Here is a 15,404-nt window from a genome sequence, read left to right as displayed (position 1 = left end):
GATTCATGTAATTTCCTGTGTTTGTGCAACCAGCACCACAAGTGTTAACTGTCCTGATGGCTATTATAAATACCAGAGGATATGCAATAGTTATAACAAAGATCAATATCAACTTTTCTATACTGTCAGTAGTATGACTTCAGTTAAAATTAGTACTGTGCCAGGGGAAAGGGTATATAATTCAGTGGTAAAGCACGTGCCTAGCATGCATGAGGTCCTGGGTTCAATCTCCAGTACTTCCATTAAAATAAATAAATAAACAAACCTAATCACTTCCCCCTCAAAAAAAGATAAATTAAAAAAAAATTTTAATAGTACCATACAGACTTTAAGATTCCCGATCTAATCAACCTTACATATCTTCAGAAAGATTAAATGTGTTGGCAAGTACTTTGGGAATTTAAGCCTGTCCCTGAATAGTTTACAGTTTTATTACCTCTCAGGGACCCCCAAAGGTCCACATTAAATTCGTGGCTTCAAACTCTGAGAAAGCTGAATTAAACTAAACCCTCCAATTCCTCCATTGTGCCTCTAGATAATTTTATTTTCAGTTACTTTGCTACAGCCTAAAATAAGCTTCATAAATTCTTTGGGGCTTTTTTTTTCTTTCTTTTAACATTTCTACAAACTCCTTCATGTGTTTACTTGAAGAAATTTTAGCAATTTAAAAAAAAATTAGCCTGGCCTGTGAAAAGTACAAGTGTTTACATCATTCTTTTGAGTATTCTTACAAAAGTGCACGCTTTAGTGATGTGTTTACTTATGAGACACTCAACAAAGATACGGCGACACTTCAGAAATTCTGAAGGGAACTCTGAGAGAGGAAACCAGCATGCTCTCTTAAATGGAAACTCACTTTAAGTAAATTACATAGTTATTAGGGAAGACTAGAAGAAGATCTGTCACTCTCCACGAAATAATTTTACCTTAGAGGTTACAAGTGAAAATGAAGGTTAAAGCTGAGTATACATACCTTTTGTAACCCTTTTTCTGTATTGGTACTGAATTATTAGCTTAACTCTTGTTTCTGGAATTTCTGTTTTTTCCCCTACCCATTTCATTGAGATATAATTGACATACAACGTGGTATTAGTTTAAGGTATACAACAGAATGATTTGACTTAGATACATCATGAAATGATTACCACAGTAAGTTTAGTGAATATCCATCATCTCATATAGATACAATAATTAAAGAAATAGAAAACAATGTTTTTCCTTGTGATGAGAACTCTCAGGATTTACTCTTTAACAATTTTCATTATATATTTATCATGTTGTATATTACATCTTTAGTACTTATTTATCTTATAACTGGAAGGTTGTACATTTTGACTACTTCCATCCTATTTCCCCTTCCTCCACCCCCCCCCCACATCCGGTAACTACAAATCTGATCTCTTTTTCTATGAGTTTGTTTGTTTGTTTTTGAAGTATAATTGACCGTGTTAGTTCCTGTTATAGAACATAGTGATTTGATATTTCTATACCTGTTTCTGGAATTTCTTAATGCATTTGGCTTACTAAATTCATTTAAGTTCTTCAAATAATTCAGCTGTTAACTTGGGGCAGTATTTGAAGAGGACCATGCTAATGTCATTGTTACGGCCTTGTCAAATTTATCATTCACTAAGGATATGTCTACCTCCTACTTTATACATAATATCAATTACTTTTTCCAGAAGAACTGTATACGGTTTGGTAAAACTTTTATAGATAAGACTGACAATGATAATGCATCTTCTTTTAAGGAGTGTCCTCTCTGAAATAAGATCCTGAGTTTTGTGGAAGGATTCTTGTTTACCTTTGTTTCCTTGTTTTATTTGTTATTGTTTCAATGAGAAAGAGAATAATGTTAATTAGATGAAAGGAAATTAAATGGTAATTGACCTATAATGTTGCTTCCATCTTTCATTCTCTACAACACAGGGAGATAATTTGTTTCGTTACCCTTACTTGGCAAATAAAGGACTTGAGGTGTGGTGAAGTAGTATTACCTGCCCAAGGTCCTACAGCGAATGAAGGGCATCACTGAGATTGAGCCCAGGACTTCTAAATTTGTGCTTTCTCCATGACACTAAGCTGCTTCCCGTCCCCAAGATTTCCTGGGAGACACTTGATCATTTTATTGTCATGGGTTTGGCTATCTTTGAATATGAGAAAAATAAAATTCTTCTCTCACTGTATATTATAGTCAATGATCCTAAGTGAAGTAAGCCAGAAAGAGAAAGAAAAATACCATATGAGATCGCTCATATGTGGATTCTAAAAAAAAAGAGCATATAGTTAATGAAACACTACAGACTCTTCTGCAGATCTGAGTAACTTCAGAGTGATAAGGTCACACTTCTGTCTTACGAGTTACCATAATGCCACTCTGTTTCACAAGAGCTCATTATTAACACCTTTATCCAAAGACTTATGTAACTTTCGTTACTATAGCCATGGTTTTATTTTTAAATCCAAATTGTGAGACAAATAATATCATCCTCCTGGGGCTTCTGGACCATAAGAATATCACTAACTAGGAAAGCCCACTTCAGCCTTGGTGTGCAGAGTCTTTAGTGGGGTTTCATTTTATAGGCATGATTGATTGAGTCACTGGCCATGTGTTTGAACTCAGTCTCCAACTCATGTCTCCTACCTAGAGGAAACGCTGATGTAACCTGGCTCAGAGCCCAACTCTCTAGTTGCATAGTTGGTCTTTCTGGCACGGCTAAACTCTGCACTGAGTCATCCAGTTAATATAAACTCAGATATGATCTCAGGGACCCACCATGAATAATAGAGACATTCCTATCACTCAGAAAATTCCAAGGATTTAGGGCTTACCTCCTGGGAACCAGGGATGATAAAGACCAGCCAATTTTTTAAATTATACAACAGCTGCCAACAAAGGATGATTTTAAACTCTTAAACCAAATCTATTAAAAATATGATCATCACTGCAGATTTTCACATACCAGCCAGCAAACAATTTATATTATGAATTAAAGAGTACCCTGTAAAAAAAAACTAGAAAGAAATCTAGTGGCCAAATCTATAAATATTAACCAAATTTATGTAAATATGCCCATCACATTTTAGGAGGTTTTCACTTTCTTAAATATATAGGAAGAAAACTATACATGTTTGTTTAAGATTTGATCATGGATTAAAAATAGTGCACTTATATTTAGCATCCAAATAGATCACTTCTAAAACCACAAAGATTATGTCAAAGAAACACAGAATTTTAAATCTGAACCTTAGTGACTACTTGCACAACCCCTTTATAAATTTCACAATTTAAAAAAATGAAAAATCAGATTCCTATACTTACCTAAGGTAATTATTTCTTTCAAGATCTTTCACTTCAAACCATACCAGAAATATCATTTATCACAGGAACATACTCTAATGTTTACACTCTTAGCATTCAGTACCAAACCTAATTCCTTCACCTACAGATAAATCCTGATTTGCCTGGTTTGGGTCTAGGGAAGAAGGAAGATTCCTTTAAATAGTAATTTTACATATATTGAGCCACCATCACTGTCATTTCTTACTTCCCCCAAGTCACAGCAAATGCTATAGAACTCCTTCTTCGAGTGCCTGAGGCCCAACAGGTTCATGTGTGGTCCATTAATTTTACCAACATTGTCTTTAAAAGCTTTAAAATGCTCCTGAAATTCAAGAGAATAGTTTTATAAATTTTGCTTCACACGTAGTGTGTAAGTGTATATACGTGCATGTGTGTGTGTGTACAGAAGTGTCTTTTATGTGAAAGGTTTTAATTCCACTTTCCAAACATACTCCTGTCACCTGTAAAAATGTATTATTTTCTATGTGAAATAACATCTCAAACAACCACAGCTTTTAAGGATGACACTTTTAAAAATCGAAGCAAAACAATTTTTGTCTAGAAACAACTCTAAAATATACCACCAAATGTAAACACAGAGAAGCTTTAACGTAAGCCCATTTTAATTTTAAGTATAAATTCTCAGTACCATGAAAAAGTTAACCAAAGCATGAACTGAGGGAATGGGACATTCTAACCAAAATGAACCACAGAAAAGCATTTAGAAGTATTTATAAATTACATTTGTAATGAAGTTTTAGATTTTTTCTACTATAGAGTGTAGAATGTGTGTTTGATTTCCTATCATGGGTTTTTTAATTACATTAGTTTGTATACTTGCTAATCTGACAAATACGGAAATAGGAAACAAGTCATCAGGTTATTTTTGAAAACTTAAAAGTTTTGTCTTTTTAGAAAGATGGAAATAGAGAAAAATATTAAAAGTAAAATGCTATTCTTAATTACTAGCAAGAATTTAAATAAAGAAATATCAAAGACAATAATAAACAATGAATTCTTCAGGAATGAAGTTATTGTGTTGCTCAAGTACTTGAATGACAATTTTTTTCCTTTTTTTCTTTTAGTTTTGGGGAAATTTTTCTAAGAAATATCACATCACATTTGCTTGATAAAACTGTATCATCTTCACATTCTCTATTTGGAAACATTTGAATGCACAATTTAGGAAAATACTGCAATTTTTAATTCCATACAGTATGGTTTAAATATAAATTCATAATAATGTCTGTTTTTCACTTGAATAATAATTTTAAACTATAGTCTCAAAAGTGTTTTCAGGTATTACTTACATAGGTGTTAAATTTCCCTGTAAGTCACTATATGTCCATTTTGCAGATGAACTGACAGGTTAAGATAATTGAGAAAGTAAAAATTAGAATGAGAAGAGGGTGGTCAGAATCACTAATATTTCACTAATATTACACACTTGTTCACTAATATTTGTTGAGTGCTTGCTGCTGGCAAGACACTGGGCATACAGCTGTGGATAAAACAGAACCCAGAACTCATGGAGCTTATTGGTTAATGAGAAAGAGAAACATTGAGAAGTCATTACATGAAGCAATATTGACAAGCTATGTTGTGTACTGTGAAAACCAGATGAATGCTACTAAAACAAGTCTTAATGTGGACTTTATATAGATTATAACTTGTCAGTGGAGGCTTCTATGAAGATATGACAGAATTAATTACCTAAAAGAGGTATCATTTATCTAGGTGAAGAGCTGAAGGAGGGAAATTCCAGTCTGGGAAAACCACATATGGGTGGATCCTGAGGTAGGAAACTGCTTGGTGAGTTTTAGGCAAAGATTAATGTGACTAGACTACAATGAAGGGTGGAAGTGGTGCAAAATGAGGCAAGAAAGTGAAGCAAGGTCCTACCAGGTAAGGCCCGTGACCATCCTAAGGATTCCGTATTTTCTCTTAAGTGCAAAGGGAAACCACAGAAGGATTCTGAGTAGGAAGTCCCATGGTCATATCTGAGTCTTTTGAGTATTACTTTGGCTGCTATGTAGACAGTGGATTGGAAGCTGGCAAGATAGGAGATGGGTGGAAGAGTTAGGAGCCAGGGAACAAAGTGGTAGATTGAATTAGCGTGATGATGATGATGACAGAACTGGAGAAAAGTGGATAGATTTAAGGTTTATACTAGAGTTTTAATGATAGGGCAAGATAATGAACTAGATTTATGAGCGAATGAAGAAACAGGTGTCAAGAATAGCCTCTATTTTTGACACAGCAACTAGTTGGTTGATAATTGATCGTGTCACTTAGTGACACAGAGGAACACTGGGGCAGGGAGCATTTCTGGTAGAGCTGAGAGGTGGGGAGGACGAGTTCAATTGTGAGACTAATCAATCCCACTTATGTTCTAAATACTTCATATACATTTTATAGTAACATAGCCATATTCACCAGTTTTTTCAGTGTATGTCCTCTACTATGGAAATCTTGACAGATTACAAAATTCCTAGATCTGAGATGTTACTTTCAATCAAGGATTAATGAAAAGGATAAAGAGAATTAGCTTTTTAGGCTGAAATGTCTACGATTTTAGACTTTCTGCCCCAGATTACAAAATGATAATGTTAATTGCAAGTTAAAAGATCTGGAAGAGAATAATCAGTCAAGAATTTAGCATTATGACTAAATCTTCTAAAACATAATAGTCTGCCTTACAGAACATACTAGCTGCAGTCTTAGCCCAAACTTTTCTATGCAGTAAGATTTCAGGTGTTCTCGCTGGTACTGAATGCAAATTTGGGGGTCAATTTCTGTTGCCTTTATCTACTAACTGTAACTCTCAGTGATTCACAGGCCAGAGCCACACGGCATTGGTTCAGAGTATTTAGACAGATCAGGGGAACGCAAGCCCGAGAAGGGACAGTGGGACAGAAGTCACAGAAACTCTGCTGAAAAAAAAAAAAGAATGGCCCAGTATTTTCATAACTTCCACATTATAGTTGACTTAAGTAGAATCATAGCTTATTTTAAAATGGAAGCAGGGCAGTGATGACAACAATAAGAAACAACATCCACTGAATGTGTATTATGTTTCAGGAACTGCATTCAATGCTTTCCATGTATTATATGATTTAATTTCCTCTGAACACCTTGGAGGTAAGTACTCATATGACTAGCATTTGAGAGACCATGACATGAGGCTTAGAGGTCATAAATCATTCTCCAAAGCCACACAGGTGGTAAATGCAAGACTGAAATGGCCAGATAGGTTTAACTCCAGAAGCAGGGTTTTTCTGCCACTGGGTCACACTGTGCCCATACGTGAATAAAAGAGGAGACTAAAAAATCTCAGTATTTCTTTAGTATTAAAAGCTAAAAATAAAAACAAAAATTGGATATATGTTGGTTTGCAAATATTTGGGAATATTTCAAAATAAGGGAAATGTGTCTGCTGTGCTGAACCGTCCTTTTCTTACACGGTGTTCTGAAGACATAGGTGACCACTAACAGGCATTCAAAACTACCTTGAGCTTTCTACCAGCACAATTCCTCACAAACTTGGAGATACTTGACTTTTATAATGTAGTTCCTGTTACTGTGAATTTCATCCTGGCTTCATCCTTTACCCTTTTAAAAACTATTAACCTGCAATTGTTCATTATTTTTCTCTAAATTTCTGTGATTGAAATTCGTTTTCTTTCAATTGGTCCATTATCACTGCACCCCTATTCTTAAACCACTTCCGATAAATACTTCACTGACTTTTCTCACAGAAAGTATGTGTTGTTAAGTAATTTGCTTTAGTTTGAGTTTCTAAAAACAAAGGGGGAAAAGCAATGAGATATTTCCATTGACTTTATAGCAAAATTCTAAATGATATAGCAATAACTGCCTAGTTGTGGTCATTTCTACAAAGATGCAAATAAAATGAAGAACATGAAATGCTCCTCTCATCCTTCAGAAACACAGGTATAATCCACTCTACCTGTAATACCACCACAGCAGCTCCCTTTCCAGCATCCTCAACTCCAGCTGACTGAACTGAGTTTTGAAAGATGAAGAGTTCACAAGACGAAAGGGGCATTCCAACTGGGTAGACAACGTACACAATGGACAGCAAAGCTGTGAAGGGAATCATTGGGGGTGGGGAAGATGAACACTGATAGGAGATAAGCTATGTTAGGTAGGTTGAAGTCAAATTTTGAGAGCCTCTTATGCCATATAGAAGGAGTCTGACAGTCACTTAGGTAATGGCAAACCATTGGCAACCCATTTTCCTCCTGTGTTCAGGTGCTCATATATGTCCTTCAGCTCCTGTCATTAGTTACACTGAAAAACAAAGCCATGCCTTCTCCACTTCTTCCATATCCATCTGTAGCATATTTCTACAATTCAGGCATTTAGCAGCCCATTACTATGGTTCTCTGTATGTGAAATTGCACTTTGGCATGAAGAAAAACCATGAGTATTTCAAAGGAAGTCTGTTTGGGTGGAAATTTCGAAGACTATAAAGCAATTGAAAAATACAGATAGAAAAATAAAGTATCATTCAGGAGGAAAAAATGCACGTCTACTACTGAAGCCATGAGTGTTCTTTTAATAAAAGATAGTTCATCTTTTCTGCAAACAGACTATCAGGATTAATGGACCATCTCAAACGAAGAGAAATGATTACAATTATACAAAGTTGTCCCAAGCTCCCTCCAAAATTGTCCAGAGATTTTATTTTTGGAATTTCCAGCCCTGATTAGGACCAAGTAAACAGAAGAAAGTAGTGTGTGTGTGTGTGTGTGTGTGTGTGTGTGTGTGTGTGTGTGTGTGTAATTTTGAAACTATTTTTTTAAATTAGACTCATTTTATGTGTTAAAGCTGCTGGACTTCAAATCAACTAAATTTCCAGATTGTTTGGCTCTTTCAATACCTTCTACTTTCACTGTAACTAGGGCTTTGACTTCAAATAAATTTGTTCTATAACATTTGACCACATTTCTTAATCAAAAGTGTGTGCTCCTATCGAGACAGGGTACATTGTCTCTTACTGGCCCCCTAGCTGAGGGACCAACAGAAATGCGACAAACTTGGTAGAAACTGGGCTACAGGCAAAATAAAATCCTGTTAGCAAGTCTAACGAATTCAGAATGAGTTCTGCCCCTCTAATAAATATTAGTTTTATAAGTGCTGAGTGCTGTTTGTAGCAAGCGTTTGCCATTTAACTTAACCGAAATTGAGAGACTAGAAAAACAGGTGGCTGGGACAAGATGCACTGAATGCAGCCTCTTTCACATTATTCATTAAAATCACTAGTCCTTCCCACCACTTCTAAAACAATAAATGTATCACCAGCAAGACTGGTGGAATGGCTATCCAGCTTCACCAAGTCTAGAGGTCTTAATATTTATCACATTAATTTTACCAGATAGATAGATAGATAGATAGATAAACTGACTCACTATGCTACACAGCAGAAATTAACACAATATTGTAAACTGAGTATATTTCAATTTTTAAAAGACTAAAAGATTAGTGCTTTAGGCAAAGTGACATCAACCTAACCTCTGGGGAAGGAGGCTGGAAATTGAGTTCAACCATATGGGCAACAATTCAACTAATCATGGTTCTGTAATGAAGCCTCAATAAAAATTCAAGACACTGACGCTCAGGTGAGCTACCTAGTTGACAATTGTCTTATTTTGTTTGTTGTTTTTTTATTGATGTATAGTCGACAATTGTCTTTTTGAGTATTGTCACACCTTATGTGTAGCCAGGAGGAGGTAATATCTGGACTCCAGGGAGAGAGGACAAAAAGAAGCTTCACCTATGGGACTTTCCAGATCTTGCCCTATGTGTATCTTCCTTTGGCTGGTTCTAATTTGTATCTTTTTGCTATAATAAAACTATCATCATAAGTTAAAAAAAAATCTTACCACATTCTAACTAACACTTGCTTGGTCTTAGGAGCACGGCATTCCTACTGACATGGGTTACGCAGTGGCCCCTCACCATTCAGGTGTCTACCCTGTGCATGTTCAGCTATACGAGGCCTGGAAGAAGGTTTGGAATATTAGAATCACCAGCACTGAAGAATATCCACACCTGAAACCAGCCAGATACCGGAGGGGCTTCATCCACAAAAACATTATGGTAAGCTTCCCCTGGTTTGCATAAGGTACAACTAATTCTGCCAGATTTATACTCTTCATTGGAAGAAAGAACAAAAGAGAAGAGCAAAATATCAAAAGCATAATAGGGGGCTGGGTATAGCTCAGTGGTAGAGCACATGCTTAGCATGCACAAGGACCTGGATTCAATCCCCAGTGCCTCAGTCCCCAGCATTAAGAAAAGCTCCATACAAGCAGGAAACATATTTTTATCTAAGCAAAGGATGTTTTAATTAAAGGAGCTTCTTTTCAGTTCTTCAAATATAACTTTAAAATGTTTTTTACTGACACTACTGCTATAAAGCAGACACTGATATCAAAATACTAAGGAAACATTACATCTAAGTTGCGGATAATTTATAGAAGCCATCATTTCTTGAAAAGGTTATTCAGCAAGTAAAACTAACTCCATCTCTCTCTGTATTAACTGTGCCACTCTTTTACAAGCCAAACCATGTCCTTCCCTTTATCATGTCAGACCAAAAAGAAACTCAGCTATTTACAGCAAGAAGCCACATGTCCTCCATAATCATTAACAGATCAGAATACAGAGTACAAATGAGAGGGGGTGTTAATTAAGTCATTTATATACACTGTCAAATTCTCTCCAAAGCTTCTCTATTTTGTGTTGTGTTTCTACACTGGTGACAAATGTATAGTGTCAAGATATATTATTCCCTAATACTTTGTGAGACCTCGCAAAGTAAGTAATTAAATCCCACTTTTCCCCAACTCAGAAAATCCAAAGAGAACTGGTGAAGTTAGGAGTGGGCCTTCTGATTTAGCCGCACGGGGAAGGAGCGCCATGCAGAACACTACATGTTCAGGCCCTATAACTTTGTCAAACTGTGTTTGAACAGATGTCTACTCTTAAAATTAGGTGTAACTGATTTCTTTTCAGACAGTTTTCCTAGATCTGCAAAAATTCCAGATTGGATAATGACATTTAACTTGGATCAACTTCCATCTTAACTTTCCCCTCAATAAAACCTGTTGTAAATGCTCAATGTGGACATAATGGCCACATTTCATCGCAGTCTGCCATTCCCCTTTACTGAAAATGAACTCACTGTGCCTCCAGCTGCCAGTCTTTTTGACCTGGGTTGTATTATAATGTAAAAGCAGACCAATACTTGCCTGCCATTTTTAAATCACATGCAGTCATAGTAGAACAGTAAACTTAAGTCTTCAAGGACTTTATTGAATGGTATTCTCTTTTATTTCTGTTTCTTCTTGTACTGCCAGGGGACTTGCTTGGATATGTCACATGAGATACGTTTATTTTGGTCTCTCCTGAAAACATGTTTAACCTGTACGTAAATGCATGAATCTTGCAGTAATAGGGGCTCTAACAGAGTTCCTGCTTTGATGGAACTGTCCCTGTGGTTTCTTTTGTGCAACAATCCATGGAAACTCTTATGGCTTTGTGAGCCCTTGGATGAGAATTTCCAAGTGGGGGATGTTCAGCAGGCAGTTGGTTGTGCAGTTAGAGAGAGAGGACAGGGCTTGGAGTCATCCAAGTAGAGCTGTAAGTTGAGAGGACAATAGCCAATATGCCCTCCTGGGGACAGACTGCCAAGAAAAAAGAGCAGGGAACTGAGGAGTGAACCTTACCTGGATCACACCCATATTCTATTGTATGAGAGGAGGGAAACTGTGCTTTTTTATGATCTATTCACAAATCAAACTCATAATGCCTTGAATGAAACTTACTATCTTCCCTTTCCACCAGCTTACGCCATCTTACTGTCCCTAATTCAGCTCTGCCATTTGAACATCACACTGACTGGATCCTTCCGATCAGTCTGTACAGTCCATTAATAATTCCTTTATAATACAGATTTTATTTCCTTCCTTTCCCACAGCCTAATTTACTGCCCTGACTTCCATGTGTAGACTGTGTTCTGACTTTGCAGCGTCTCCCCACCCCTCACTGCAGTCCATCGTGTACACAGTGCCAACCTTTTAATCCTTCTAAAATGCTGCCTTCATCTTGGCCTTCCTAACCTCATTCCTTCTAGTTCTTTCCATACCCTTTAAAAGCTCTTCAGGGACCTGAAAACAATTTAAACTAAGTCTATCTTTCTATTTCTTATTTTCCTATAGCTCACACAGATTCACTCCAGCCACAGAGGTCCACAACAACATTGCTGTGTCCAGGACTTTGTCATTCTTTCCACCTTGAAAGACTTTCTGACCACTCTCTACCTATTCCTATTCCCTTTGTTCCTCAATGTCAAGTCCCATAACTTACAGAATTTACTGTAAAGCACCTTGGCATATGTATAGCAGCTCAGTACCTAAGTCAGGCCTACACTGATCTCCTCCCAATTCCTGTAACAGATCATCTTGTAACATTAGGAACATAAAAACTTACAAGATTTCAAGGTGTTTGCGCCCTAACCAGAGTCTCTGAGGCTTCTGTCCTAGTGCATTGTCTACTGGGTAAGTTTTATCCTCACTCAATAAGGAACTGATGGAAAACCAGCACTCTCTATCCTACCCGCTGGTTGTTAAATGTGACTGTGGAGAGAGCCAGAGACCTTTACGCAGTTAAACTACAGATCCTGATTATCTGCTTACTCTTTCTAACAGAGATGCCTATTGATAGAGACTCCCATTAATCCTGCTGGCAGCCTCCTACGTGATCTTTACTGGGGACATTTATTGGCAGTTATCCCAGATTTAGGCCTTAGGTAACAGGATATTGGCTTGAAGTCCCATTGGCCAAGATTCTTGTTGGCTATGGCTTTCATAACCATCTCCTAGTTATTGTCAGCAGCTATAAGGCTTCCAGGGGCTCATCAATGGCCCAGAGTTTGAATATGATAGTGTTACACTCCCAGAAACAATTCTAGAAGGCAGTTCCCAACAGAATGCCTAAAACCCTCCTATTCCTTCTCTACACAGGAGAGCTGTTTCAAGGAACATGTTTGGTGTCCTGTAGCATTGTGTGTAGGGAGCAAGGCAATGGGCATGACCCTCTTACACTCAGATTATCTCCTCAGCTTCCTTTGGTGGTCCACTGACCATCCTAGGGCTCACAGTGACTCTCACCCTCTCCGCAAGGGTGATCCTCCCCAGAGTTGCAGGGTGCAGCCTGGCACTTTCTCTTCCCTCAAAAATAATTTGAGAAGTACACAAAACTCACATTTCTTTTCATTTCTCTCTCTCTTTTGCATAGAATCATCTAGGCAATCAAATCCCAAAGATGGCTCTGTATGTTGCCATAGTTTTTCAAGCATGAATACTCAGATGGAATCTTAAAAGCAATTCAGAATCACGTACTTTCAGAATGTAAACTTGGCATTTAATTACATGTGGGCATCTCATTATGTGGCTTTGACATATTTCTCTTTACCCTAACATACCTTAACTCCTTCAAAAATAGAAAGGATATATCTTTGTGTTCTCCCACATGGACTTGCATAGAGTTTAGAAAAAGTATTTGTTAAATAAATGAGTAAGTGCTATATAAAATTTAATTTAGAAAATTACATTTCCATGAATTGTTAAGGAATATATTTGATTCAGCTAGGATACCTTTGCACTTTATTCTTTTTTGTCATTGATTTTGTGCATAACACTATGAAACTGTGTAGTGCTTTAAAATGTAAACATCATCAGAGCTAATAGTCTGCAATTAAACTGAAGTTGTTTTAACTATTTCATCAAGATAAAATAGCTTCTAGAGGTATAACTTTAGTCAGTTTACCAAAATAAATAGGATATATAAAGTTTTGAATTACACAGCAATATATATAATGTACTGATTGAGCTGAGAAGTATGTTTTCTAGGAAATTTTTCCAAGGACTAGATTGAAATTTATTATAATATATATTCAAATAAAAGAAAAAGAACTAGTATATGTATAGAGGGTCACAAGGCATGAGGAGTCCAATACAGGTACTATTTCTAAAGCACTTACTGAACCAAATATGCTTTAAAATCAAGACCGAAAACATGAAGATCAATTTGCTCAGGATAATAAGCAGAAGACCCACCTGGGTAAGGTTCTGTAAAACTTGTATCTCTCCAAAGTATACTCATTAATTTTCTGCTACTTCAAGTATATAATGACAAGTGCATATCTTAAAGAAATCATTCTATAAAATCTAGCTCGAGAGTGGACCATCTTGCACAGCTTTTGTTCACACCTTCTTTTATAATTGTACTGATATTTAACCAGGAAAGCTGTAAGAATTTGAAAAAATGTCCTTATCACAAATATGGATAATTGAAGCAAATAATGGCTTTCACATACAAAGGATGAAGAGAAGTCTTTTTACAAAGTGATCTTTTATCATTTTGTTTGTGACTCTTTATAAAAATTACTAATCAAATGCATAATGTCTTTCATACTTCTGGAACTGGCATGCTTCAGACTTAGAATTTAGGGCAATTACTACAGCCTGCAGTAGTTCTTTCAGACTAGAGCAGAAACTATGATTTGTGTCGCAAATATTTGTTCTAATTTAAAATGCCATTTCCTAAGAATCACATTAGGTTAATAATTGACTTCATTTTCTAATGCACATGTAGAACTTGATAGAAGTGACATCCTTAAAATTTTTGCCTATTAGAATTACAGTGTAACATAGGCAATTCCAATATTTTTAAAGTCTCCTTTTTACTTCCCTTTTGTTTTATTTCTTAAGATTCTGGAACATACGAGACTTCATAACAGAAGTACTGACTTGGAGGTTTAAAATAGATAAATGGCTAAAATAATTCAACGTCCTTTTTAGTTTTAACATATTTCTTCAACTCAATCTTCAATATTCCAGCTATACTGATGTCAGCCCCACCTTCCCAGATTCTGAAAGATTTTCGGGATATTCGTTAAGAGTTGAATAATGATAGCAGCTTGTCATAATCTTCCATGAGAAAAAAAAAAAAAAAAAGAAGCTAAGTTTCAACTTATTAGTTGGTTGAAAGGAACTTTTTCCTTACTTGTTCATTCTTTTAGGTTCTTCCAAGACAAACCTGTGGGCTTTTCACTCACACAATTTTCTACAAAGAATATCCAGGAGGTCCAAAAGAGCTGGATAAGAGTATCCAAGGAGGTGAACTTTTCTTCACTGTGGTCCTCAACCCAGTAAGTACTTTGAGTTATTTTCCAAATAAATAATGAAGAATGACAGGGCAGATGACAAAGAGGCCAGGGTTTTGGTAGTTATCAGCCAAATCAATATGAAGTCTCAGTTCTAAGACGGCAGTAAAAACTAAGTGGAACCACATCTAGAAATGGGGGCAAACTAATTCTACAGGTGGTAATGACATAAGAACTTACAGCAGAGCCAAGGAAGTGCTCCAGCAAACACTCTTCTGCATGTAAAGTGATCAAAATCAGAGATTCCTGCTTTTATGCAGAGTAAGATTTTACTATAAATCTATATTTAAATATAAACTATAAAACTCTCTTATCCTCAATGGGACTAGTTTTTTGGGGTTTTTTCCATTTAGGTAACCATTACCTCTATTTTTTTTTTTTCCTATTTAAACTAAAAGTAGACACAAAATGGGAGAGGAATTGGGTAAGCAAATATGGTAATTGTTGGTACATTCACATTAGCTCTTGTCTTGCTGGGTCCTTAGGCTAGGACAGAGCAGACTGTTTTAATGGGCCACTGTTCCTCCTTCCGATACCAATGTGCCAGCCCCAAAATGAACCATTTGTACTTATTCCTGCTTGAGGCAAGTATTATGAAGTTGTATAGAGAAAGAATTGATCGAAGTAAGATATATAAGGAAAAGAAGAGTTTTTTATTTCCCTTCTGAAAACCACTGACATAAAAGTAAAGCTGTGTTTATTTACAGTAAATTTGTCCCTGACATTAGCAATATTCAAGACAAAAAAACTGTAATTTTCCAAATGTTGAAAAAAATTCTATCAGCATGAAAGTTGGATAAGATA

General features: G+C 36.2%; 1 protein-coding gene and 1 long non-coding RNA gene across 3 annotated transcripts in view; one reads left to right on the top strand and one right to left on the bottom strand.

Annotated features, from left to right (window-relative positions):
- LOC105093636 (uncharacterized) overlaps positions 1-15,404 on the bottom strand; it is a 697,614-nt gene that overhangs the window by 602,869 nt on the left and 79,341 nt on the right. The gene's annotated exons all lie outside the window — the stretch shown is intronic.
- LOC105093638 (N-deacetylase and N-sulfotransferase 3) overlaps positions 1-15,404 on the top strand; it is a 131,676-nt gene that overhangs the window by 55,633 nt on the left and 60,639 nt on the right. Inside the window, exons 4-5 of the mRNA XM_031466854.2 lie at positions 9,284-9,469; positions 14,457-14,585. Of these exons, the coding sequence (XP_031322714.2) occupies positions 9,284-9,469; positions 14,457-14,585 (315 nt within the window). The remainder of the gene's footprint in view (positions 1-9,283; positions 9,470-14,456; positions 14,586-15,404) is intronic.

Source organism: Camelus dromedarius, chromosome 1 (genome assembly GCF_036321535.1).
Source record: "Camelus dromedarius isolate mCamDro1 chromosome 1, mCamDro1.pat, whole genome shotgun sequence".
NCBI lineage: Eukaryota > Metazoa > Chordata > Mammalia > Artiodactyla > Camelidae > Camelus > Camelus dromedarius.
The sequence above is the reverse complement of the archived record's forward strand: the minus strand, read 5'-3'. Positions and strand labels throughout refer to the sequence as shown.